We start from the raw sequence: 24,454 nt of genomic DNA on the forward strand, positions 1-24,454 counted from the left end.
AGCTTGGGGCTGGGAGAGGGGAAGGGAACTCAGGTTGAGGGCCTGTGATATGCTGGGGGCTGTGCTGGCTGCTAAATACTTGTCCTTCATTTGGTGCTCACCGTAGCCCTGGCAGGTGGGCTTTGTCATCCGGGTGCCCACGAGGGAGAGGTGGCTCACAGGTACCAAGCCACTGAACCAGACTTAATATGACAGTATACACTTTACAATATACTTAATATGACAGTATACACTTTACAATATGTCACCCCTCCTCCTGGGAGATGACACCAGATGGGCCGAGGCTTGGGCCTGTGGGGGATTCCTTTTCCTGCATCCCTCACTCTTCCATGGTCTTTCCCGGAATCTGTAGAGCAGCTTGACATAGTCATCTTCTAGAAGGTAGCCAGCTACAGTGACCTGAGCCCTTGGTGGTTTGATATTGTGAGTCTGTGAATAGGCCTGTTTTGTTTGTTGATAACAGCTTTATTGAGGTATAATTGATATACAGGAAGACTTACATAATTAAAGTGCATAATCTGATACGTGTTAACATATGTATACACCTCTGAAACCATCACCACAGTCAAGATGGTGGACCTGTCCATCACCCCCAGAAGCTCCCTCGTGCCTTTTAATAATCCACCACCTTCCTTTCCACCCTCATCCTCCTCCACAGGCAACCACTCAGATGGTTTTAGATTAGTTTGCATTTGCTCAAATTTTCGAAATGGAATCATACTGTATGTACCCCTTTGCCCTCTGGCTTCTTAACACTTATACTTATTTCGAGATCCACCCACGAGTGGCATGTAGGGATAGTTCATTCCTTTTTACTGCTGAGTAATATTTCTATTATATGGATGCACGATATAATTTGTTTATTGATTCACCTGCTCATGCCATTTGGGTTGTTTCCAGTTTGGAGCCATTACACATAAAGCCGCCATGCACATTTATGAAGAAGACTGTATGGACCTATGCTTCCATTTCTTGGGTAAACCCCTAGGAGTAGAATGACTGTATTCTATGGAGGGGTGTGTTTACCTTGTTAAGAAATGGCCAAACTGTTTTCCATAATGGCCGTGCCATTTTGCGTTCCCACTAGCAGTGTAGGAGAGCTCCAGTCCTTCCAGGTCCTCTGTGGCCCTTAGGATGTAGATCTGATTTCAAGGCTTGGTTGGTATGGAATTTGCGAGCCCCACCAAATGGCCAAACCTAAAAATGAAAGCAGGGTGTGTTCAGTTTGGCCTGGGAACCCTGAGGGATGCTAAACCAAGGAGTGCAGAATCAGGTGCTCCCGGACACGTTATTCAAAGAGCTGTTTGCAGAATGCTGGCGAGGAGAGAAATGCAAGGTCAGCTCTGGCCCCAGCATGAGACCCTGTGGGGCTGGAACAGGTCTGAGGCTTGGTGTCTGGGAATGAAGCAAACCCACTCGAGGCATTTTGGGAAAAGTGATAAGAATCATTAATAGGATGGGACATTAGGGATGGATGACAAAGAACAGTGGAAGGGGATTCAGAGCTTGGGAGACTGCAGGTCTGTGAGGGCAGGCGCTGTGCCTAGTTTGCCCTCATATCCGCAGCACCAACAGCCAGGCATAGAGCGAGTGCTAAAAACAATGGTGGTTGAATGAATGAACCAATGAGTGAACGATGAACTAATGGGTGCTCAGGGATTCTGATTCCATTCAGCCAGCATCATTTAGCACCTCATGTATTCTGTGGCACAGAGCCTAGTGTCAGGGGTGGAAGAAACTCTAGGGAGCATGTGGTTTGACCTGCTCGTTTACAGACAAGGCACAGAAATTACGTTGTCTTGTCCAAGGTCATTCCTCTCTTGTCTGGGTAGCCTGCTAGGGCAGAGGTGGGACTCAAACCATTTTTAGTCTAGGGTTCTTCTTCTTTGAAAATAATAATATTATTTTTTTTCTGATGAAATTAATAAGTGCTCATACTAAGAAATCTGGGGAAAAAATCTAGAAAAATATTTTTAAATGCCCCCAACCTCCAGCAACCCAAAGAGAATTACAGTAAAACCTTGGATTGCGAGTAACATGCTTTGCGAGTGTTCCACAAGACGAGTAAACATTTCTAATACATTTTAACTTGGTAAACAAGCAATGTCTGGCAATATGAGTAGTTTGTTTCTGGAACAAATTATGCTCGCAAACCAAGGTATTACTGTACTTTGGGCTTGCACTTGTGTGTGTGCACACACATGTGTGTAGATATGTCTATCTAATCATTCCCCATTAATCAATCCTTATGTTTTAGTATTTGGGGTGTTTTCAGTCTTTTATAGTATTAGTAATTGTGGGATGGACTTCAGGTGCTGAACCTTTGATGACATCTCTGGATATCCCCAGCACCCATTCCGCTATTCAGTGTGCTTGTAACCCCTCTGTGTGAACTGGTAGAATAGAGCCCGCATTTGGGATGGAGCTCTGCAAACATTCATCAGACTCAAAGACTTGTACTTCCCTCATCATAACCATACCCACGCTTTGTTATACGTATTTGCTTAATTGTTCCCCTACCCCACCAAACTGAACTCTTGTTCACTATTGTGTTTTTCCAGCTCTTTGCATGGTACTTAGGTGCTCAACAAATATTTGTTAGAATGAGTGAGTGAACAGATGAAATTGAATGAACAAGAGTGAAGGGCAAGTGAGAGGTCACCCTAGGTCTGCATCTTCCATCACATTTGCCTCCCAGGAGTCAGTTCAGCTTCCCTTCCCCCATCTCAGCCCCTGCCCTCCCCCACTCTACCCACCCTGAAGAGACGGAATGTGCCTGCAGTCCAGGATTTCTGTCCATCCAGGCCTGGAGGCACACGCAGGGTCTTCTCTGGTGTGAACACAGGATGCTAAGAGGGGCTAGCAGCCCTGTAAGGTGGGAACTGTGTCTGGGATGACTCAGTCCATTGCCCAGAGTGAGTCCATGTGCACAGACCCAGCTGGGTCCCAGCACCAGCTTGCCCTGACAGGACCTCAGGGTTCTGCCCTCATGAGTGACAGACTGCCTTTGTCCTGGGACCCCAGGAGAAGAGGACCAGGCAGAGTGACCAGGAGGGAGCTTCTCCCAACCGGAAGTATCTAGAATGGTGTGAGTTCTCAGCACGCTGGGTGTTCTGGTAGGAGACCTGGCAGGAGTGCACAGGAAGAAGCTATAGACGTTTTTCCCTGAAGTCTTGTCATTAAGACAGCCCGATCTGTGTGATGGAGGAGGGGCTTGGCTTCCTGGAAGCCGGGGACTGAGGCGATGGGTGTCACACGCGTATAGGGTGGTTTCCCTTTGGCCAGGAGCCCCTGTGGCTCTAATGGGTAGCAGAGACTTGGGTGTTGAAATTCCTTCTTCTCCTTAACTTCCCAGCTGTTGTCCACAAAGCTCCCACCACTCCCTCTGATGCTCAGCCCAAGTCCTTGTTGTCTGTGCCCAGGACATGTCATACCAAAGTCCCAACATCCGCTCACACACGTGCTGGCACACCCTCCGTGACATCTCTGGCATTCGTCCCCTCCTCTCCACTCTCGGCAATTCCTGGCCTAGTAACTCTTACTCAGAGCTACACTCAGGGCCTGCCTTTATCTGCCCGTCCTGTTTCCCACTGTACCTTTCAGAGCCCTGGGTTCCAGACTGGTATAACTACTTCCCTTCATCACTCACTCACCTCCGGGCTTTTCTTGATGTCAGGCACTCTGGTACACCTTTGCTGTGAAGGCTTTCTTGGACCCACCACCACCACCACACAGACACACACTGGCATGCACTAATATTCTTTTTTCTTTGACCCAGTTTCAATGCCACTTCCTGTGGTGAATGTATCAGATTATCCGCCCCCCCCCCCCCCCCCCGCCCCCCCCAGAAGCCACCCTTCCTTCCCTGCAGTCCCAGGTCCTGCTGGAGCTGTGCCTCCACCTCTTCCTTGCATTCTAGCTGTTTATGCACACGCCTCCCCAGTAAGACTGTAAACCTGCTGAGGATAGGGTTTGATGTTTGATCTGAAACACCCAGGAAATGGCTGGTACATGGCAGCCCCTCAGGGGATGGCTAGATGGATGGGTGGATGAATGCTTGACCATGGCCTTGGAGAGCTGCTATCTGCTTGTTTACAGTCCCAGTAAGACAAAGGAACCTATATTCTCTTCATCGTTTCTCAAAATGAGAAACCAATTGGAAAATCCCTAACTTCCACACTTAACCCCAAGTCAGAGAAATGTCACGTTGGGGAATTTTTAGTTTCACTTTCCTAGCAAGCTACCCCTTTCTCTCCTTTCCCTTCTCCCCTTCTCTGCATGGCCTGCCCCAAAGCTTGCATAGAGGGGACTCAGGCTGAGAGAGTTGACTGTTGCTTTCTTTGCCTTTCCCGGAGCAGAGGGGGGAAACCATAATTTAGGCGGCTGCTAAAAATAGCTCCCCTAGTCCTGGAAAGGGAGCTTGCTTATTTTTGAAGGTTCTCCCCGCCCCCTCCCCAGCCCCACCTGAGGCTCACAGTGCAAGGCAGATTGTTTTGAGTTGTCTTGAGGGTGACGGGAAAGTCACAACGGGACCCCTCAGCTCTGTGGCCCCAGCAATGTCTGGGAGATGGGCCCGCAGAGAAGTGGGGGGATGAGAGGTCATCATGCTTCCATTTCTTGTCCAAATCAGAGATGGATCTCACTCCTGGCAACTTCTTTGCACTGAGTGAGGAGAGGGTGGTAGATGTGGGGTCTGGAGACCTGGTTTGAGGCCTAGGCTTATACTTTGCATCTTTCTGAGTCTCAGATTTCCTCATCTGTAAAAGGTGGGCGGGTGGGGGGCGGTGATCATAGGTACCCTATAGGAGTGGGATGAATGATAATTATGGCTTTATTATGATTAGAGTCACTGGACTTAGAAAACTACACTTCTGTCTTAATGGGTAAGACTAGGCACACAAGCCGGGGTGATAGACTAAATTGAACCATAGTAAATTCATGATTTTGTAGATTAAACATAACTGAATACTGGGAGTTACATATAATTCAACCTAATAACATAGCGACTAGTAAACTTTCCGTAAAGGAGCAGGAGTTTCTGTTGCATGATAACAGCCATGGACGAATGGGTGTGCTGTGTTTTGATAAAACTGCATTGACAAACACAGGCGATGGGCTGGATTTGGTCCCTATAACATTTGCCAGCCTCTGTGATAATAGGTAAAATTCATTCCCGTAGAGAGAGAACCTTCTGTAGTGCATGTAGTCAACATTCAGGTGTCCTCATTGTTATAACAGTAGCTTATCTATATAGCCATTAATAATGGTTACTAATACTAGGCACTTTTCTAAGTGCTTTACAAGTCTTCACTAATTTAGTCCTCATGCTAACCCTAACAAGTATGTATAATACTATTATTATTTCCCCATATTACTGATGAGGAAACTGTGAGGCTCAGAGAGGCTAAGTAAGTGATCTGAAATCACATAGTTAGAGTTTATGGCAGTTGAACAGAACCCAATCAAGTTTGTGGGGTGGAGGTGGGTGTTGATAATCAGACAGCTTCAGGGTGGAAGTGTGTGTAGATCGGGTTATGAGGGATCACACGCCTGTCTGCTGCCCACAAAGCAGGAGGGGATTGTCTTCAGAGGTTCAAAGTGGGAGCAGGCATGGTGTGGGTGGGCAGTGGGGTGATGGTGGACAGAGGCCTGGGTGGTACAGCCTGGGATGGAAAAGCATAGATTCGTCCTTGGGGAACCAGGTCACAGATAAACTGGGCCCGGGCCCATTTCCTACGTGACCTCCAGTGGCACACAGGGGTCAGTATATAGGGAGGAGTTGCCTGCCAGTGGAACAGGAAATTGTTTAGATTCCTTATGATCCATGTAGCAGCTCTGGGGAGCTCTGGGCCCCATTCCCAGACCCAAGCCCCAGGGGACATGGTAGGCAGAGTAGAGCTAAGGAGCAGGCTCCTCAGGACGCCTGGGCTCTACTGTCAAACCAAGGTACTTGTATACCTGGTCAATTCCCTTTGCCTATTGATTTAAGCACAAAGAAATGGGCCACTGATTAGGACCCTGGCCTCACACACACCACACTGTTTCTCCCTCCGTGTCTTCACTTATGCTGTTCCTTTTGCCTGCAATGCCTTTCCCACCTCTTGCACCCTTCCTGAATTCTCTCATCTCTTTCAAGACTGGTCAATGTCACTTTCTCCTGGAATCTTCCCTGACTTCCTCTTCATGCCCTCAGGTCCACTTTCTCAGTGCTGGCATAATACCTGTCTTTCTAACGCTTCTATGTCACTGCCTTGACTTCCCTGGCTCTCCCACTAGAAGGGGTCCTCCTCAAGGAAGGGACCATACCTGGTTTACACCTGTGTCCTCACCACCTAGGACAGTGTCCAAAATATGGGCTAGAAGCTGGTTAAAATCATATGCATTCAAGTGCAACACCGCTGTCCTCAAAACCCAGCCCCTTTACCTATAGGATGTGGTCGCTGGGCAAGTTGCCTGACTTTTGGGAGTCTTTTTTTTTTTTAAGATTTTTATTGGGGAATTGGGGGGATGGGAACAGTGCTTGGGAATTGGGGGAAGGGGAACAGACAAGTTGCTGTCATTTTGTTCTTCAGTCTAGCTGTGGAGGACGTTGCTTCACTGGCACAAGTTGGCACCATCATTGCGCTCTTCTTCGGTGAGGCAGATCAGTCGCCGGCTTCTGGATGGCTGCTCACTGCGGCTGCTGATTGGGAGTCTTAATGTAACCATCAGTAAGAAGGGATAGTCGTGCTGTTAGAGGGTTGCAGGGAATAAATGAGATAAAGCGCAAAATTTTCAGCACGGTGCCTGACTCCTAGTAGGCTCTTTGGAAGTGGCCAAGGAGAGACACAGTAGAACATCCTTGCCCTGTTACTCCCATGTATGGAACTTGGGAAAGGGGGTAGGAGTAGGAAATTTGAATACTCTGAAGCCATAGCATTGGTCCCAAGAAGAAACGGTGGATGAGTCAGCTTTGGTCCTCTGATTAGGTCACTGAACTTGGAGTCAGGATATTTAGTTGTGAGTTCAAGCTCTGTCTCTTAGTAGCCAGTGTTGTTGACAAGCTATGTAACAGCTGCTGAAGCTTCAATATCATCATCTGTAGGGAGGGATAATGGTAATAACCACCTTACAAGGTCACTGTGAAGCTGAAATGAGGTTGCAGAGCTGTGAAAGCGCCTGGTCCAATTCATAGGAAGTGCTCAATTATGAATTATTGAATTTAGATGTGTAGAACACTTGAGAAAGCTCTGAGCAGGCCTCAGATTAGGGCATTCCCTGGACATGTGCCCTATGGTTTAGTGGTTTATAGCTTTAGAGTCAGTCACGTGTTTGAATTCTTGCTATGCCATAACTAGCTGTGTGTCTTTAGGCAAGTTACTTCTCTGAACCAAAAGGTTGGGTTTTTTTTTTCCTTTAAATAACTTCTTTAAAATGATGCCCACCTATCTCAGAGAGTTGTTGTGAGGATGAAATATAGTATAGTCCCATGTCTGACTAATACCAACGTCTCAAGTATTCTTCTGTTTTTAGTTATGACTTAGGAGTAAACCAGTGATGATATGGGGTTTTTGAAGTCTTAATTAATACAACAACTGGTGTGTAAAGGGGCTGGGGGCCAGGATTTGAGGGTAAGGGTTAGGATTTTCATCTTTACAGACCAAATGGGAGTACTGAGACTCAAGTAATAGGAAGTACTTCCTGGCTTGGGGTGGAATGTGGGAGGCGTGCGCAGTGTGGGCTGAGGCGAGCCCCTGGGGATATCTTTGGGAATGAGACTGAACCAGATGGTGCAAAAGGTCAGGGCTGACTGGGCCCTTGGAGTTCTTCAGTCAAACCCTGCCGTTGCACCAGAAGGAAACTGAGGCCCGATGAGGATAATACCATGGCTCCCTGACCCATAGCTAGCTGGTCACTAGCCCTGGCCTCCTGGGTTGAGGAAATAGGTTTTTTCCACCATGTGGAAGGTTGTGACAATAAGTAGGGGGAAGCCTGCAGGAGCCGGAGGACTGGAGGAGTCCCCTGTGAGAGTTACAAGAGGGCTATTGGCGGTGACCAGATGGTTCGGTGTCTCGGGCCGGTTGGTCTGTGTTTAGGGACTGTCCTGGAAGACCTTGTCCCCACAGGGAGGAGAAGAGGATGGGGCAAGGAGACAGGATATGGAGGGCATGGAGCTGTTGGTGTTAGGGAAGTTTCTATAGAGAGAAAGGAGGGTGGTGGGGTGGAGAGCAGCTTAAATCCCTCTGACCCAACTTCAAGTCTACTGGATTTTGTTTTGTTGTTGTTGCTTTCCATTTTTTCATATTGCTTCTCAATTCTTTTCTAAGATGGGAACCTCTGTTGCTCATCTTTGTAAAGCGATTTTGCAGAAATAAATCACTCTGGCCACCTCTACCTTTCTCATTTCTTGCCCAGGGTCAGCGACAAGAGTTTACCTTTCTAACTAGAGGTAGTTCAGAGCCTGAGGAAAAGCCTAGCTCCTCTGGCTAGGCAAAGCTGGGCAGCTTCTGTATGTGGCTGGGCAAGTTCGTCCAATGCCCCACCTTGGTGGCCCCATCCATGCCTCAAAAAGGGCTCCTGGCTGCAGGCTCTAGGCAGGGCCAGGCTCACCTTGCTGGTGATAATAATCATGAAGCCACAGCAGCAGTGCTGGCCGTCCTTAGTGAGTGCCCATTGTGCTCCAGGCATCTTACTTCTATTACTTATTTACTTTTCACCAAAACCCGGTGAGGAAGATGCTCTTATTATCTTGGTATCACAGATGAGGTTCTGAGAGGTTAGGACCTTATGAAACATGCTCAGGGTCACCCACCTGGGAACGCAAAGCCAAGAGTCAAATCCTAGATTGTTTGACTTCGAAGACTCTCTCGAAATGAAGGAGGGATCCGATAAGAAATTGGGGTGGTGGAAGATGGAAGCAGTTCCTCCTGATGGAGGAGAATCGGGTGGCCTTTCGGATCTCCATAACCCCCACTCGGTCTAGAGGGGACCTTTGAGACTGGAGCTATTTCTAAACTAAGCTGTTGAGATTGGTCTTCTCTATTGGAGGGAGGCTGGGGCATTGGATAAATGAGCCACTGACGTGGGCAGATGAGCTCTGACGAGGTAGGGGCCAGACCACTGCTCGAACACTGGAGTCCTGGGTTTCAATCCCAGCTATGTCCCTAGCATGTGTGACCTCAGATAAAACATTTTTTCCTTGGACCTCAATTTTCTCTCCCTTCTGTGAAGCTAGCTGAGAGGCTGTGGTTTTAGTCTGGGATGTTTAGATGGGGCGCAAAGAAAGAGAGGCAGACTTAAAGATGGGTTTGTGGGGAGGAGAGCATTCTCAGGAACATAAACACACTCAGGAGCTGTCAAACAGGCCTCCCCTTAAAAGGGCAAATATGCAGCACTCCCCTGGGTGATCAGGCCCCTCTCTGGAAGGAGGGCACTTCCTGTTTGGAGGGTCTGTGTCTACTTCGTCCCTCCTGAGGACACTACCCCTCACTCTTCATACTCAGGGGAGACATGAAAAATATTTAATGGCAGGTATGGTGTGGCACCAACCAATCAGAGAAGTCACAGCAGTAAACAGCTGGTGTAAGACTAACAGGATGTGCTGGCTGTATGTCCGCCCTGCCCCTACCCCTGATTTCTCCTGGGAAAGCCTGGCTCAGGAGCTAAAGGGCAGAGAAGGACAAGGAAGGAGCCTGCAGGAGCAAGAAGAAGTTGAGCAGGTGAGTGCAGAAGAGAGCTCACAGGTCCTCCCAGACATCAGTGCTCCCTCCCCTGAACCCCATCATGCCATCAATCCACCCTCTCCATGGCCTCCTTTCTCATACTTTGTGCCCTGTTCAAAGCAGTCTTGCCCACCAACTGTAGCTGCATTTTGGATGCTGATGGAACAATGTACTGTCCTCTGGTCTGTACTCTGCGTCATTATCCCAAACTTGGCATCAGGCAGGGGACTTCCAGGGCAGGCCACCCCATCTGCCTGCAGAATTGGTGCTTTGTGAGCCTCATTGGCTAACAAGTCCCATGGAAAACCCAAAGCCTCCCTTCCTCTCTTGTTTTTCTCAGCCACCAGCCTATTCCAGGTCTTTGTCCCCATGTACCAGGATTTCTGTGTTAGCCGGTCTGCTGTTTCCTCTATCTACAGCCTCGAGACTGTCCCCTTGTTCTCTACAAGGGTTCCTGTTGGATTACCAACCACTAGGAGTCAGGGATGTCCATCAATATGTCTTGACTGGTCGATAAGGACTCCTCTCCTCCTTTTTCATGAGCACAGGTTGTTTTCCAGTTGACCAAGAAATATTTATTGAACACTCACAAAGCACAAGGCACTTCATTAGCTATAGAAATGGGGGTGGGGGTTGGGGGCTGTCAGGGAAGTAGGAGGCATGACCCCTGCCTTCAAGGAGCCCTCACTATAGCTGTGGAGAGCCAATATGTAAATACATAAAAGATAACCAGTAACACAAGGCAACTTTGGGTAGTGCATTATTTGAGGCTCTTCTGGGTCTATTAAAAAGTCTGTCACAAAGCTGATAAAGAAAGATAAAATGGAGCTGGTCAAAAAGTCTAGAATGACAATTAAAATGCATCATGACTTATATGGGAGGGCAGATCAGGTGACTGAGTTATTCACTACATGATGAGAGCTCAGGAAACAAAGCAATGCTCTCCAGAAGTTACTCTGAGTTCATGAGGAACAAGTTATGCCACATTTATCTTATCTCTCTTTGATAAGGTTCTAGAGTTTGGTTCAAAGGAATGCCTTAGATTTGTCATATCTCAAGTTCCGAAAGGCTTTAGATGTCTCCTATGGTGTCTTTATAGAAAAGAGGGCTGGATAACTGCATGAGTTGATGGATTTAGAGCTCTTTGAAGGACTGTCCCCTGAAAATGTTGATGACTAGTTCTTCGACATTCCTAAGTGAAGTAGCTATGCTATCTAGGTCTATCCATATCCTATATCAATAGTTTTAGCAGTAATGAGTAAAGACCATGGAGACATTCTGATCATTCTGTCAATGACCTAAATCTAGAAGCAACAGCTAAGATTCAATACTTGAAAATGCCTCAAGCCTTCCTTCCCCATTGGCTGTAAGCCAGGTATCGCCAGACTCCAGAATTAATCAAGTGAGTGAGTGAGCTCTGCTGGAAATGGGTCTGCCAGATGATAGGGAATAGGGTTCCCATCTGACAGTGATAGACAGGTAAGATGAGTGCCAGCTCTGACATCCCGGACATCACGTCCTGTGACTACAGCCCTCTACTCTTCTCTAGGGGCATAGAAGGGGAATCTTACAATGTTTGTGGCAGGGAACACTGAGAGGGTATGGCGAGGAAGAAATGCTTCCAGGTAGAAAGAGCTAGAGAAAACAGAGAGAAACTGTGGGAGAAGAGAAGGGGCTTGGCTATTGGGTTGAGGGCTCCTGGCAGTTGGGCAACGAAGATGTGGTGGCAGAGTGAACACTGTCCCCACCTACCTGGCTGCCATGTTGACCACCCTGTGCTCTCTGTTCATCCACCCAGATCACGATGAGGACCTAAGGCACCTGCCTGTTGACTGTCCCCCTGGCCTGCAGTGACCATGGCCCCCCGCAAGAGGAGCCGCCATGGCCTGGGCTTCCTGTGCTGCTTTGGGGGCAGCGACCTCCCTGAGATCAACCTCCGCGATACCCACCCTCTGCAGTACATGGAGTTTTCCAGTCCTATCCCAAACCCAGAGGAGCTTAACGTGCGCTTCGCAGAGCTGGTGGTGAGTGAGGGGACAGGGAAGGAAGGGTGTTGACAAAGGGGAGGGGAATGGCTGGAGCAGGCCGAGCAAGACAGAGGGCAGGTGCCCGTGTACTGGGATCTCCACCTCTTGAAGACTTGCTTGGGGCTGAGGTGGCCCCCCCAGGACACCTCAGCTGTGTGGGAGAAATAGTCACTCACTGGGTTGGACACCGGGAAATGTGTCTCCAGAAGAATGGACCTACCTCATATCTCCATTGGATTCTTGATTTCATGGGGGAGCAGTTAGGTGACTGTTAAAGGAGCAAGTCCAGGCTCTTGTGAAATATGACAGCAAGGAGCCTCAAAAAACATTCGAACAGTTGCCACCTTTCTCTCTTCTGCTCTCTGGAATTTCCCTGAGATCCGTTGATCTCAGACACAGGAAGAAGAGACAGGGTGGAATTCGGTAGACAAAAGCTGATTGGCTAGAATTACGAGGTCTGGCAATTGAGTTCGCGAACTTGTTGCAACGATGCTGCTAACCTTTTTTGATATCAGAGGGATTATTCATTATGAATTTGTACCAACTGGACAAACAGTTAACCAAGTTTACTATTTGGAAGTGCTGAAAAGGCTGCATGAAAAAGTTAGACGACCTGAACTTTTCGCCAACAATTCATGGCTCTTGCATCATGACAATGTACCAGCTCACACAGCACTGTCTGTGAGGGAGTTTTTAGCTAGTAAATAAATAACTGTATTAGAACACCCTCCCTATTCACCTGATCTGGCTCCCAATGACTTCTTTCTTTACCTGAAGATAAAGGAAATATTGAAAGGAAGACATTTTGATGACATTCAGGACATCAATGGTAATATGATGACAGCTCTGATGGCCATTCCAGAAAAAGAGTTTCAAAATTGCTTTGAAGGGTGGCCTAGGCACTAGCATCATTGCATAGCTTCCCAAGGGTAGTACTTCGAAGGTGACCATAGTGATATTCAGCAATGAGGTATGTAGCACTTTTTTCTAGGATGAGTTCACGAACTTAATTGTCTCATTTCGTATGGAGGTGGAGATGCCTGTATCACAGCTGGAGCCTGGCTCAGGTCTGGGGTGACTGTTTCCCATGTCTATAGAAGCTCTGCCATTCACACTGGGATCAGCTCTCCCTGACTCTTGGTGGTACCCATTCAGACCAGAGCGACACAATGCCTTTATGGGAAGCCCTGTGTGTAAAACTTCATGCCCTGACCACAAAGAGACAGAGCAGGAAAGAAGCATGATTCTGCTTTTTGGAGGTCTGATGGTGAGACAAAGCCTGCACACCAAAGAAAGGCCCAGAACAGGATTGCAGGACCTGTGCCCAGGACTCAGACCTGAACCGTGGCATAGAGCAGTAGGCACAAGTACAAGTTCATCTACCATGGGCTCTTGGCCACTCATTCTCGTGGTTTGCCAGCTGAGAAATAATGCAGTGTGATTTGGAATGGGGTTTCATACTGGAATTTAGTAATGGATGTATCCGATTAAGGCCATCCAGCCCTTCAAATAACAAGACTACTATAGTATGAGACCATCCAGGTGATGTGAAAAAGTTATCCACCTTCCTCATTACATCAGGTTTAGGAAAACTCAACGTTGTTCTGATTTATGCCTTTCCTCAGGGTGGGAGAGTGGGTGGGAGAGAACAAAGTGTTTACTAGTGTAGGAAACCATTTGGAGTCTGATGGGTGTTAGTACTACTAAGATCTGTTTTGTTACTCAGAATACTGCTGATGCCAAATGTGTGGGTTTCCGCACCAAGCAATTCTCCAGTTCTCTGCAGACACCAACTGGGTGTCCTTCAGTTTAACTCAATTCTGACACTAACTACCCAGAGTTAGCAGAGACTCCCATGGGTTAAGGGCTCAGGCCCACAAAACTGTCCCCTACTTTAGACACCCACCGCAAGAAGTGGGACCCCAGGTTACCCACACTTCTTTCTGACTTGGCTACAAATCGGAAGTTCCCACAACTCCTTCCTCAGGTCTGATAATTGGCTAGAAAGGTTCATAAAATTCAGGAAACACTTTACTTAGTATTGCTAGTTTATTATAAATGATATTATAAAGAATACAAATGAACATCCAGATGAAGGGGTACATAGGATAAGGCCAAGAAGGGTAATAAGGATGGTAAGGCTCCTCTCCAGAGCACAGCAGCTTGTGTCCCCGTAAGTTTGGGGGTTACCACCCTGCCAGCATGTGAATGTGTTTACCAACCCAGAGCTCTCCGAGCTTTGTCACTGAGGGGCTTTCATGGAGGTTTCATCATATACGCACAATTGAGTTTTAGCTCAATCTCCGACCCCTTTTCTCTATCTCTGGAATTCGAGAAGTAAGGCCTGAAAGTTCTAGGCTTCTAATCTAGGCTTGATCTTTCTGGTGACCAGCCCCCATCTTGAAGGTATCTAGAGGCGCCCCCAGGAGTCACTTTACTAGGAGAAAAGAGGCTCCTATCACCCAGGAAACTCCAAGGGATTTAGGAGCTCTGTGCTGGGAAACAGGAGCAAAGATCAAAAGTAGTTCTTACATCATCACAGGCAAGTCCATTTTCTTGAACAGAGTGTATGAGTTTTGAAAGAAGGACATGATGAGAGGTATTCCTTCCTTTGGCCCTTTTATTCAGCAAGTATTTACTGAGCATCTTCAGTGAGCAGGCCTCCTAACAAGGTACTTGGGCAAAAAAGCAAGGATGAATCAGAGAAGTCTTGTCTGCAAGGAGACTAGTGTCAGGTATTGATCAAATACATGAAAATATTTCTTGAGGGACTGTTGTGTGCTGGGCCCTATGGGGACCAGAGAGTGAATGATGAACCACCAGGCATAGTCCCTGCCTCTAAAGGTGAAGTCTAATAGGGAAAACTGAACTTGACCAGTAATGACCAGTGTGGCGACCTGTAGGAGTGTCCAGCAGGGAGCTTTAGTCTAGAATAGAGACACAAAAGCCCTCTGAGCAGTAATATTTCCACTGAGATCTGAAAACTGAGTGATGATTAGGTAAGTGAATGAGGCTACAGTACAAGGACACAGGGTCCCCCACAGAAGCAGCCTATGTTAGAATCTCAAATCAGAGAAGAGCTGGGTCTTTTTGGAAGACACCATAAAAATGAGAATACCATAGTTTGCTGTGTATCTATAACGTGCTCCCATGTATAATGTGTACCCACGTTTTTGGCCCAAACTTTCAGGGGAAAAAAAAAATCTTTCATTTTAATTTTTTAGTACTACCCATATATAATGCACATCCTTATTTTTCCCTTACAAATTTGGGCAAAAAAGTGCACATTATGCATGGCAAAATACGGCAACTGAGGACTTTGGATTCAATACTAAGGGTGACAGAAAGCCACCCAAGGCTTTAAGCAGGGGTTTGAGGTGATCCGATCTGCTTTTCTGAAAGCTCATTCAGGGCACTCTTTTGAAGAAGCATTCGGGGTAGACCAGTAGGATGCTTTTGGTGCAGTCCAGGCTAGGGAGAATGGCGCACAGTGATGATGGAGAGAGATGGACAGCTTCAAGAGCTATTTCGTTGAAAATATTGGGTCGTCGGGAAACTCATGACGTATTTTTCTGTTTTTCAATGCAAAAATGCATCATGACTTATCCGATGACCCAGTATAATAGGACTTGTTGGAATTGGTGAGTGAATAGGAATCAAGGGACACCCAGGTTTCTGATGTGAGGAACTGAGTGGACGTTGGGCCTTGTATAGGACAAGATAGGCTAGAGGAGACTCAAGTTTACAGGCCTGGGATGATAAACTCAGTTTCCTCATTTGTAAGATGGGTTGTTGCAAGTTTAATGAGTAAATATTAAGCCCTTAGGATAGCTGCTGGCACATGGTGACACTACATAAATGTGTGAGGTACCTGAGGAACATCAAAGCTGATAGGTACAGGAGTCCGTTGGGTCCCAGAGTCTGGAACTCAGGAAACTGGTGAGCTGGAGGCACAAGTTTGAGAGAGTTCGGGATAATAACTGAGTCCTTGAGATGTCTGAGAAGGCTTCACCTAGGGAAGCATCAGGGGAGGAGAGAAAAGGACCCAGGATGGCACCCTGAGGGCCTCGAACATTTTATGGTAGGGGAGAAGAGGAGAAACCATCAAGGGACCCCAAAAGGAACCTGGAGCGAAGTGGGAGGGACTGCTCGGGAGTGTGACTGTCGAAGACACCTGGGCAGAGAGATTCAATAAGGAGTGAATCATCCGGAGAGCCACAGGCTACCTGGGCTGAGCCAAATCACCAAGAAATGTCCACTGATTTGGTGACACAGACCACTGGCTAGAAAAGACAAGTGCACAAATGACTGCAATCAAATGCTGAATGTAACTGCTCTGGAATTTGGGAAGGACGAGATGTTCTGACCTGGGAAGGTTTGTGGAAGGTGCACTGGAGGAGTCTAACTTTGAGCTCGGTACTTAGAACAGCGTTCCCAGGGTCGATGCGTAGGGAGGGCAGTCTGAGGAGATCGAGCTGTATAAGCAAAGCAGAAGAGATGCAGAGTTTGTGCTGGGACATGTAAGGTGAACATAGCTTTACTTTTTCTTTTATTTCTGATTCTGACCGTGGAAAAAGATACACTGTAGGAACCTCAAGCAGGGCTCTGGGAATTTTAACTAAGGACGTTCGTTCCTGGGATATGCAGAGTGGGTCTAGGGAAGAACCTTTGTTTAGCATTAGATATGCAGGAATCTTTAGTTCCATAAGCAAGTGACTTATGGGCATTGTTTCAAATCATCTTTGTATATGCTGTCCTAGATAGCAGCCACTGGCCACATGGGGCCGATGACCACTTGAAAGGTGACTGGTCTGAACTGAGATGAGCTGGAAGGGTAAAATACACACCAGGCTTTATATAAATTATCTCGCTGATAATGTGTTATATTGATTACGTGTTGAAATGATCATATTTTTGATATTTTGGGTTCAATAAAATAGGTTATTAAAATTAACTTCACCTATTTCTTAATTTTGTAATGTGACTGGAAAATTTTTAAAGTACATGGGCTCACAAATTTCTTTTGGACAGTTGTAATCTATGTGAAGGAAAGTCTTAAATGTTCTCCAGTGAATAGAAGTATAGGGAAATGAGTCTAGATTTTGATATTTAAGACTTTTTTACTTTCTTAGATATTACTTTCACTATTATTTCTGAAAATAAAATGGTTAGTAGTATTATGTTTTGATGTCTTAATGTGAATTTTGCTTTTGATTGGGAAAAAATTCACCATAGTTGAGTTGAAAGGCACCTTATGTTCCCCATGGCCCATTAACTTTTTTTTTTTTTGATGAGCCCAAGCGTTGCTCATGAATCATAGAAGAACCTTTAAGAAAAGAGATTTTTAGAGGCCATCCAGCATAGCCAAACCTATAAATCACCCCAAGCTACCCATAGACTTTACCCTAAGTTTGATCATGTCAGAGACGTCCCAGTTCTACTCCTCAGGAAATGGGAGCTAGTCTCATGGGACCCCAAATCTTGTGCATGCACAGCCTTGTTTGTGGGTCCTGTGGGTGGAGGGGGCTGACCCTGGCAGGCACAGCCCTTGCAGATGAACCCCTCCCTTGGCATGGCGTGCCCTTCCTGCCAGGAGAGCTGCTCAGCCTCTAGTCCTCACCAGCTTTCCCCAGCCTGTGCTGGGATCCACACTGAGATTTGGGGAACCAGAGAATTTCTGAGGGAGAGACCAAGAAGGTCAGGGAGACTTTAAGGATAAGGACTGGGTCTGTAGGATGACTTCTTTCTTTGTCTGGCCTTGACTTAGGGTATTACAAATTTAAAAGGGACAAGGGAAGGAAGACAAGAAGCCCCTGGGAAAAAGGATTAAGGGCTAGCAAAGCATCGTAGGAGACGGTCAGGGCCTGGAGGAAGAGGGTGGATTTGCAGAGACAAGGTGGGGTGAACAGGAAGTAGGGCAAGCATGAACACAAGCTGCACGGGCTTGGGTGGAAGCAAGGAGATGTGGCTGTATTACTAGCAGAGAAAGAACTGCCCTATCATATCTTTGGTCCTCTTTGGGAGGAAAATGGTAGACTGGGGGATAGGTTTGGGGAAATTGTAATTTCCTGTAGGACTGAACCTTTAATGTCAATCATCTCTGGGTTTCAGAGTTTTTTTCTTGTTTTTGCAGGATGAATTGGATCTCACTGACAAAAACCGGGAGGCTGTGTTTGCACTGCCCCCTGAGAAGAAATGGCAGATCTACTGCAGCAAGAAAAAGGTACCACCTCTGACCTATTCTGCTGCCATCTCAGGGTCCACAGCACAGGGCACCTCTTGCCTCTATGCCCGCTCATTCATTCAACAGATATTTATTATATACCAGCACTGTCCTAGGTGTTGGAGGAACAACAGTGAATAAATCAGGACCCCCCAAAAACAAACAAACAAACAAACAAACAAACAAACAAACAAAACCCTGGTCTTATGGGGCTTATACTCAGAGAAATGGGATTCTGTTTTTCAAAAACCCTTGAAGCAGGTGCCTTCTGGGTTCCAGCAGTGGTGCTGGGTTAGGGAGGTACAAAGATGACAGATCTAGACGCCCTCCTCATGCCTATACCCGTGCCCGGAGGGCGCGCTGACCTGGGCCATACCTGGGGCAGCTTTGTTGTAAGGACTCAGTTAGGGGGAATGGCGTGTCCTTCTCTGGATCTTTAGCACCCGCCCTGTCCCAGGCTTGGCCTCACAGGCCAGCATGCACCTCAGGATCTCACATCAGTCCCCTTTGTCCCCACCCTTTCCTCCTTCTCCTCTCCTTCATTAAAAGACCTCCTGACGGGTCCTCCCTAGAGAGGGGTGTGTGGCTACCGCCAGGGCGTAATTGAATTTTACCTTCCCCTCTGCTTTCCCAGCAGCTGTGCTTTCTTTTCTTTACCTTCATCTCTCTGTCTCTTTTGCTCATCTCTTTCTCTGTGTGTCTCTCTTGCCCTCTATGTTCACCTGGCTGTTTCTTTCACTCTGTTTTTCTTTTCTTGACCCACCTTCCTTCTCTCCCCTCCACTCTCCCATTTTTCAGACTTGCAACTCGATCCTTTGATTTCAGAGTATAGGGGTTTGGGAGTTAGGACCTGGCTGTCCCTGCACTGAGGCTCAGACCGCCTCCCTCCTGGGAGAAGATGGGCAGGTGTGGGGCGGTTCTCAGCTGTTTCTTCTTCCTGCTCCCCAAGCCCAGTCATGGCGGTCTTCTTACTTTTCTTGCTCAGGAATTTTGTCCCATCTAGGGCTCCATACTGAGCCAGACTGACTTTATAAAATCGGAGGATCAGATTCGGACACCATTTTTGAGTTGGAAGGAACTAAGAAACAACCTAGCCTAGGCCATTATTTCTACCTGTGAGGCAAGGAAAGCCTAGAGAGGCACTGGACTCACCCAAAGTTACCAGCCAGTTATGGCAAGTGGCTGCACTGTTGATGGAACCCAGGCCTGCTCGAATCTGAGAACCTGTGACCAGATGCATAGGCTGCACAGACTACAAGCCATTGTCAAGTATACTCAATGTAAATTCATTAAGCACCCTCAGAATACTATGCTCTGTGTCCAGGAATCTCACTGTGAGAAAGCAGGCTAAAAAAAAAACAACAAAAAAACTCCAGTCATGGGAGGAAGGGAAGAAGGATTGTGAAAATTAATTTCAGGAGTAATTAATCATGTCTCATGATTCTCTGCTTTCCACAATTGAGTTACTATGGCATTCCCTTAAGTTGATTTCTTTTATAACTAAAACAAAAAATTTATTAAAACACAAGGACATCTCTCTCTACCTTCCAAATCAAATTGTGTGTAATTTCCCTGCATACTTTCATAACCCCTGCTCTCTCCACAATGTACTTCCTCTGACTGTAACATCCTCCGCATCTGTCTTCGATTTAGTAATCTTTCATAACTCAGCCCAGTCCTCTCAGCCCACTACCGCCTCACCACCCTCATGAGCCTTCTATGTTAGATGACCCCCTCAGGGGTTCCATGTCCCACCATAGACGGTTCTACCATAGAGTGTGTGTCACCCTGACTCTGACACTATGGAAGCAGAGATTATGACTTTTTGCTCAGTACTTTCAGAACTCAGTACAGTGATTTTTCACGTAGTAGATGCTCACTAAATGCATATAGAATGGATAAAGGATGAGCCAGCCAAGACAGGAAAGTACGTGTTTGATGATGCATTTGTTTTTGGTTCTGTGATCCCTTCTCCAAGGTAGAAGATAGAATTTTGGGGCCTCAGTCATGGAGATTTAACACATATGATCCCATGAAATCACAAAGGCCAAATCAAGGTAGCTTTTTCACGGGTCTACAATTTGGATTTTACGAAACCAAATCATGAAGCCTGAGTGGATGGAGATGAGGGATCCGGGGCAAAGTCCAGGCCAGGTGGCAGACAGGTGGTTTGCCAGGGAGGTTTGGGAGGAGGTAAGTTTTTGTGATGATTTGGAAGCAGGAGATTGGCAGAGAGCAGATGAAGGGGAGTGGCCCAATGGAACAAGGACAGGAAGGAGCAGGGTATGTGTAAACCCAGAAGCAGTTCCTTTGGATGGAGGAGAAGGCTGGATTTTCAATCAGCGTTAATGTTTATCCAACTGCCATCATTGTTGCCCACACTTGGGGAGGAGCCGGGGCTTTTTCTTGGGACCTGGCAGCTGGGCCTGAAGCCCTCTGATCTGGGCTCTGCCTCCCACGTGGTCAGACCACCCCTAAATCTTACTAATACCCAGGGCCTTGGGAGTTTCTCTTTCCCTCTTTTTGTAAAGTTACTATTTCTTGAACACCTACTATGTGCTAGGCACTGCATCAAATGCTTTATATCCATGCTTCTCAAACTATCTGGGAAAAACACCAAGTTTTAAATTTCTAAGCCATCACAGACCAGTACTTTTGTAAGATACAAAAATGTTATCAGAAGAATGAAATTTGAAAAAACAGATGTATAAAACATCAGCACAAATTTTTATGAGATTCAACAGACATAAAATTATATTTTATTAAATAGAGTCAGGACAAATATAACAGGGAAAAAGGGGTTTAATTTTAATTGTACGAGATGTGATCAGAAAATATGGTGAATGTTTAAATAAAAAAATGTATTACAGTAAAAGACACATTGCCATTAATCCCCCTCAAAATACTCCCCATCGCTTTGAAGACACTTATCCCATTGTTCTTGCCACTTTCTGAAGCAGTTCTGGAAGTCCTCTTTGGTGAGTGTCTTTAGTTGTGCTGTCGTGGTTGCCTCGATGTCCTAAATCAATTCAAAACATTTACCTTTCATAGTCATTTTGACTTTGGGGAAGAGCCAGAAGTCACACGCTACCAGATCCGGTGAATAAGATGGATGAGAATACACCGTAATGCATTTATTTGACAGATATTACCATTCCAGAAGCATGTGTGACACGGAGCCTTTCCATTGTGATCACAAAATGCGGTGAATGCTGCCGCCGAGTGCCATCCAACAGAAAGGCAGGGATCTTCAATATAGAATGCGGTGCGTTGAACCTTAGTAACAGTGTGTGACAAGTTTCAGCTTGTTTGGTGCAGTCAGTCTGGTGTGAACAACGGTTGAGAGAGGTGTGTTTTAAAGTGTGTTGTCAATCCTCCTCCATGATGACAATACTCCGTGTCACACATCGTTTCTGGTATGGCAATTTCTGTCAAATAAAAACATTATGGTGTGTCCTTATTCATTTTATTCACTGAATCTGGCACCGCACAATATCTGGCTCTTCCCCAAAGCCAAAATGATTCAGGACATCGAGACAGCCACAGCAGCGCAACTAGACACTCACGAAAGAGGACTTCCAGAACTGCTTCAGAAAGTGGCAAGAACGATGGGATAAGTGTGTTTCAAGCAAGGGGGAGTATTTTGAGGGGTATTAGTGGCAATGCGTCTTTTACTGTAATAATTTTTTTTATTTAAACATTTGCCATATTGTTTGATCCTACCCGGTACATATCGTTCATTGAAAGTGTATATATCTGCCTGGTTTCTGCCCACGTCATTGGCTGGTCATGAGATTCAGTGTTCATTATCCATATTTTACCAAGGAAGAGATGGAAGCCTGGGGAGATTTCGTAATTTCCTTGAAGTCACCTGTCTGGCAGGGCTGGGAAATGAATCTGTCCATGGAATGAAGCTGAGGACCTGAGGCCATGGGCCTGTCTTGCCGGTTGGTTCATATAGTTCTTCTTGTTCTAGGAGCAGGAGGACCCCAACAAGCTGGCGACCAGCTGGCCTGACTATTATATTGACCGAATCAACTCTATGGCTGCGGTGAGTGGCCACTACTCTCCGGCCCTGGCCCCACCTGGAAGGGCTATGGGAGAGAGTGGGCCTCTGTCATCTTTCCCTGCACCTCACACCCCACTCACTGGGGATCAATTCCTGAGCTGTTATAATCCCTTCCCTGTGTGACATTAGAGTCCCCCAACCATTTAAACATTTATTAACCATTTGTACATCACACAGGCTTGGGAAATAGAGTGGGCCAATCATTCTACCCATTTTACAGATAAGGAGAGTAAAGTCTGGGGCCAGAACCTGAGTCTTCTAAGAGTCTGACACTGTCTTAGTAAACCATTCCCTGAGGCCTCACCCTTCCAGAGGCAAGGGTGGTCCCCACATGTGAACTGGGGGTGCAGGAGACAGGCAGCCCAGTGTGACCTCTGCCACACTCTACCTACCTCAGATGCAGAGTCTGTACGCATTTGATGAGGAGGAGACTGAGATGAGGAACCAAGTTGTGGAAGACCTGAAGACAGCTCTCCGGACACAGCCCATGAGGTGACTCACTCTGTTTCTCCTTCCCTCACTCCCTTCTACATCTTTCACCCATTGGTTCCTCTTCACTTCCTGAAGCTTCATGCAGTGCTTGGTTCCCATCCTGGTCCCCTTGGCCAACTCCGCTCCTCAGCGTTCCTTAACGTTTACTTCATTCCACTTCCCAGCTCCCACACCCCCTTTCTCTGAGGAGCTGGGAGGCTGCCAGGGGATGGACATATGGAATCAACCTCATGTCCTGAAGCGCTATCTAAAGAGAAATTGAGGGCAGGTACCCGTTTTTCTTCGGAGAATAGAACAGGAGGGAAAGGGGCCATACGGACAAGGTGTACAAGAAAAAGCTCTGAGGATGAGGGGGCCTTGTGAGTGTGGGTGAGAAATAGTCCAACCACTAGGGGGAGATCTGGTGTCCATAGATGAGATTGCATCATTGAGAGTGGGAGCAATGCAGGCAAAGAAAAGGGGGGGATGTCCAAAAGGCTGGAAAAGAACCCCCGCCACCTCCCAGGCCACATTGTACAAAGGTCCAAAGAGGGGACAATTGCCACAGGTTCTTTTTGTGTCTGGGAACTGGCTCGTACCAGCTTGTGAGAGCCAAGTGTTAAATGTTTACCAGTTTTGCAAGCTTGTTCTTAAACACAGCTGTGATTAAAAGATAACTTAATATAAGTTTATGATGAAATAAATTATTTCAAAAATAAAGAAAATAGATACTTGAAACTTACCACTCCCTAATTACCTAATGATTTCACTCCGTTTTACTGTATGTGTGCTCTTCACTATTACATGTGCTCTTGAGTTTACACCTGCTGTATATGCATGGTGGAAAGACTATAAATGGTGCATCTCTTCCCAACTTCCTGTTCAATTACATCACACTGGTGACTTCAGATCAGCTATGCTGGGAGTATTTATACCATGGAAGTTGGCAAACACTACAATCAGGCCTTTTTTTGCTCTTTTTCCAGAGAGCTAGTTGTTTAACATTTACCAGCACACTGGTCTGCATTCGTGTGTATGTGTGTGTGTGTGTGTCTGTGTGTGTGTGTGTTGTCTGGACTTTGCTCTCTGTCCCAGGAGCCTGGGAACAGAGCCTGAAGGAGAATGGACAACCCTGAACCCTACTTGTCCTTCAGGTCAGGGTGGGGTCTGGCTGGGAAGGGGGATGCGGGAAGGATGAGGAAGTCAGGAAGTAGAGGGGTTGAGGAGAGGTTTCCAGGTTTGTCTCCCACTTCGATTTATTTTTATTTCCCTTGATAAAATTCTGATTACAAAGTTACTCCTAGCCTTGGTAGAAATTTTGTGGAATACAGAGAGGCATATGATAGAAAAATGTAAATACTACCTATTTTTATTAATTTGAGAGTATATTCTATTTTTCTAGGCATATTTGCATAAGAATATAGAAATACCCACAAATACACTTGGGATCAAGTGTGTTGATTATATGTAGTGGTTCCCTCAGCTTCATTTATAACATTCTTCAGATCATTAATGATTGTTCATCTAAATCAAGTGTTCTAAGCCTTTGTGTGTGTGCGCACCATGGCTGACTTTGGCACCCAGATGAAACTTACTGATTGTTCTGAGAATGATGTTTTCAAATAATAAATTAAAATAGATAAAAATGTAAAGGATTAAGAAATAAACCAATTACATTGAAATACAGTTACCAAATGGTAAAAATTTGTGAGATAGCAATAAATGTGCTCCTTTGTTCCTTAAATAGCAAGAACTAGCAACCACCATAATTTTGAAGTGCTGACCAGCATAAATGATATTTTGAGATACCTGCAACAACTATAATTTGATATGAAAATAGCTGTGATTTTTTGGGGGTGACAGTCACAGATTCTGCTAACACCACTGTCATTTATTGTCTATGGTCATCATTGAAAGAAATGCTAAATTTCAGTTAGAGGTTACCAAAAATAAAAGTACAGAC

The 24,454-nt window shown here is 46.3% G+C and overlaps 1 protein-coding gene across 1 annotated transcript in view; it reads left to right on the top strand.

Annotated features, from left to right (window-relative positions):
* Positions 1 to 24,454, top strand: part of DAAM2 (dishevelled associated activator of morphogenesis 2) — a 127,593-nt gene that overhangs the window by 61,898 nt on the left and 41,241 nt on the right. Inside the window, exons 2-5 of the mRNA XM_019663382.1 lie at positions 11,500 to 11,725; positions 17,862 to 17,951; positions 21,928 to 22,002; positions 22,418 to 22,512. Of these exons, the coding sequence (XP_019518927.1) occupies positions 11,558 to 11,725; positions 17,862 to 17,951; positions 21,928 to 22,002; positions 22,418 to 22,512 (428 nt within the window). The 5' untranslated portion in view covers positions 11,500 to 11,557. The remainder of the gene's footprint in view (positions 1 to 11,499; positions 11,726 to 17,861; positions 17,952 to 21,927; positions 22,003 to 22,417; positions 22,513 to 24,454) is intronic.

This window comes from Hipposideros armiger, unplaced genomic scaffold (assembly GCF_001890085.2).
Source record: "Hipposideros armiger isolate ML-2016 unplaced genomic scaffold, ASM189008v1 scaffold_389, whole genome shotgun sequence".
NCBI classification, from domain to species: Eukaryota; Metazoa; Chordata; class Mammalia; order Chiroptera; family Hipposideridae; genus Hipposideros; species Hipposideros armiger.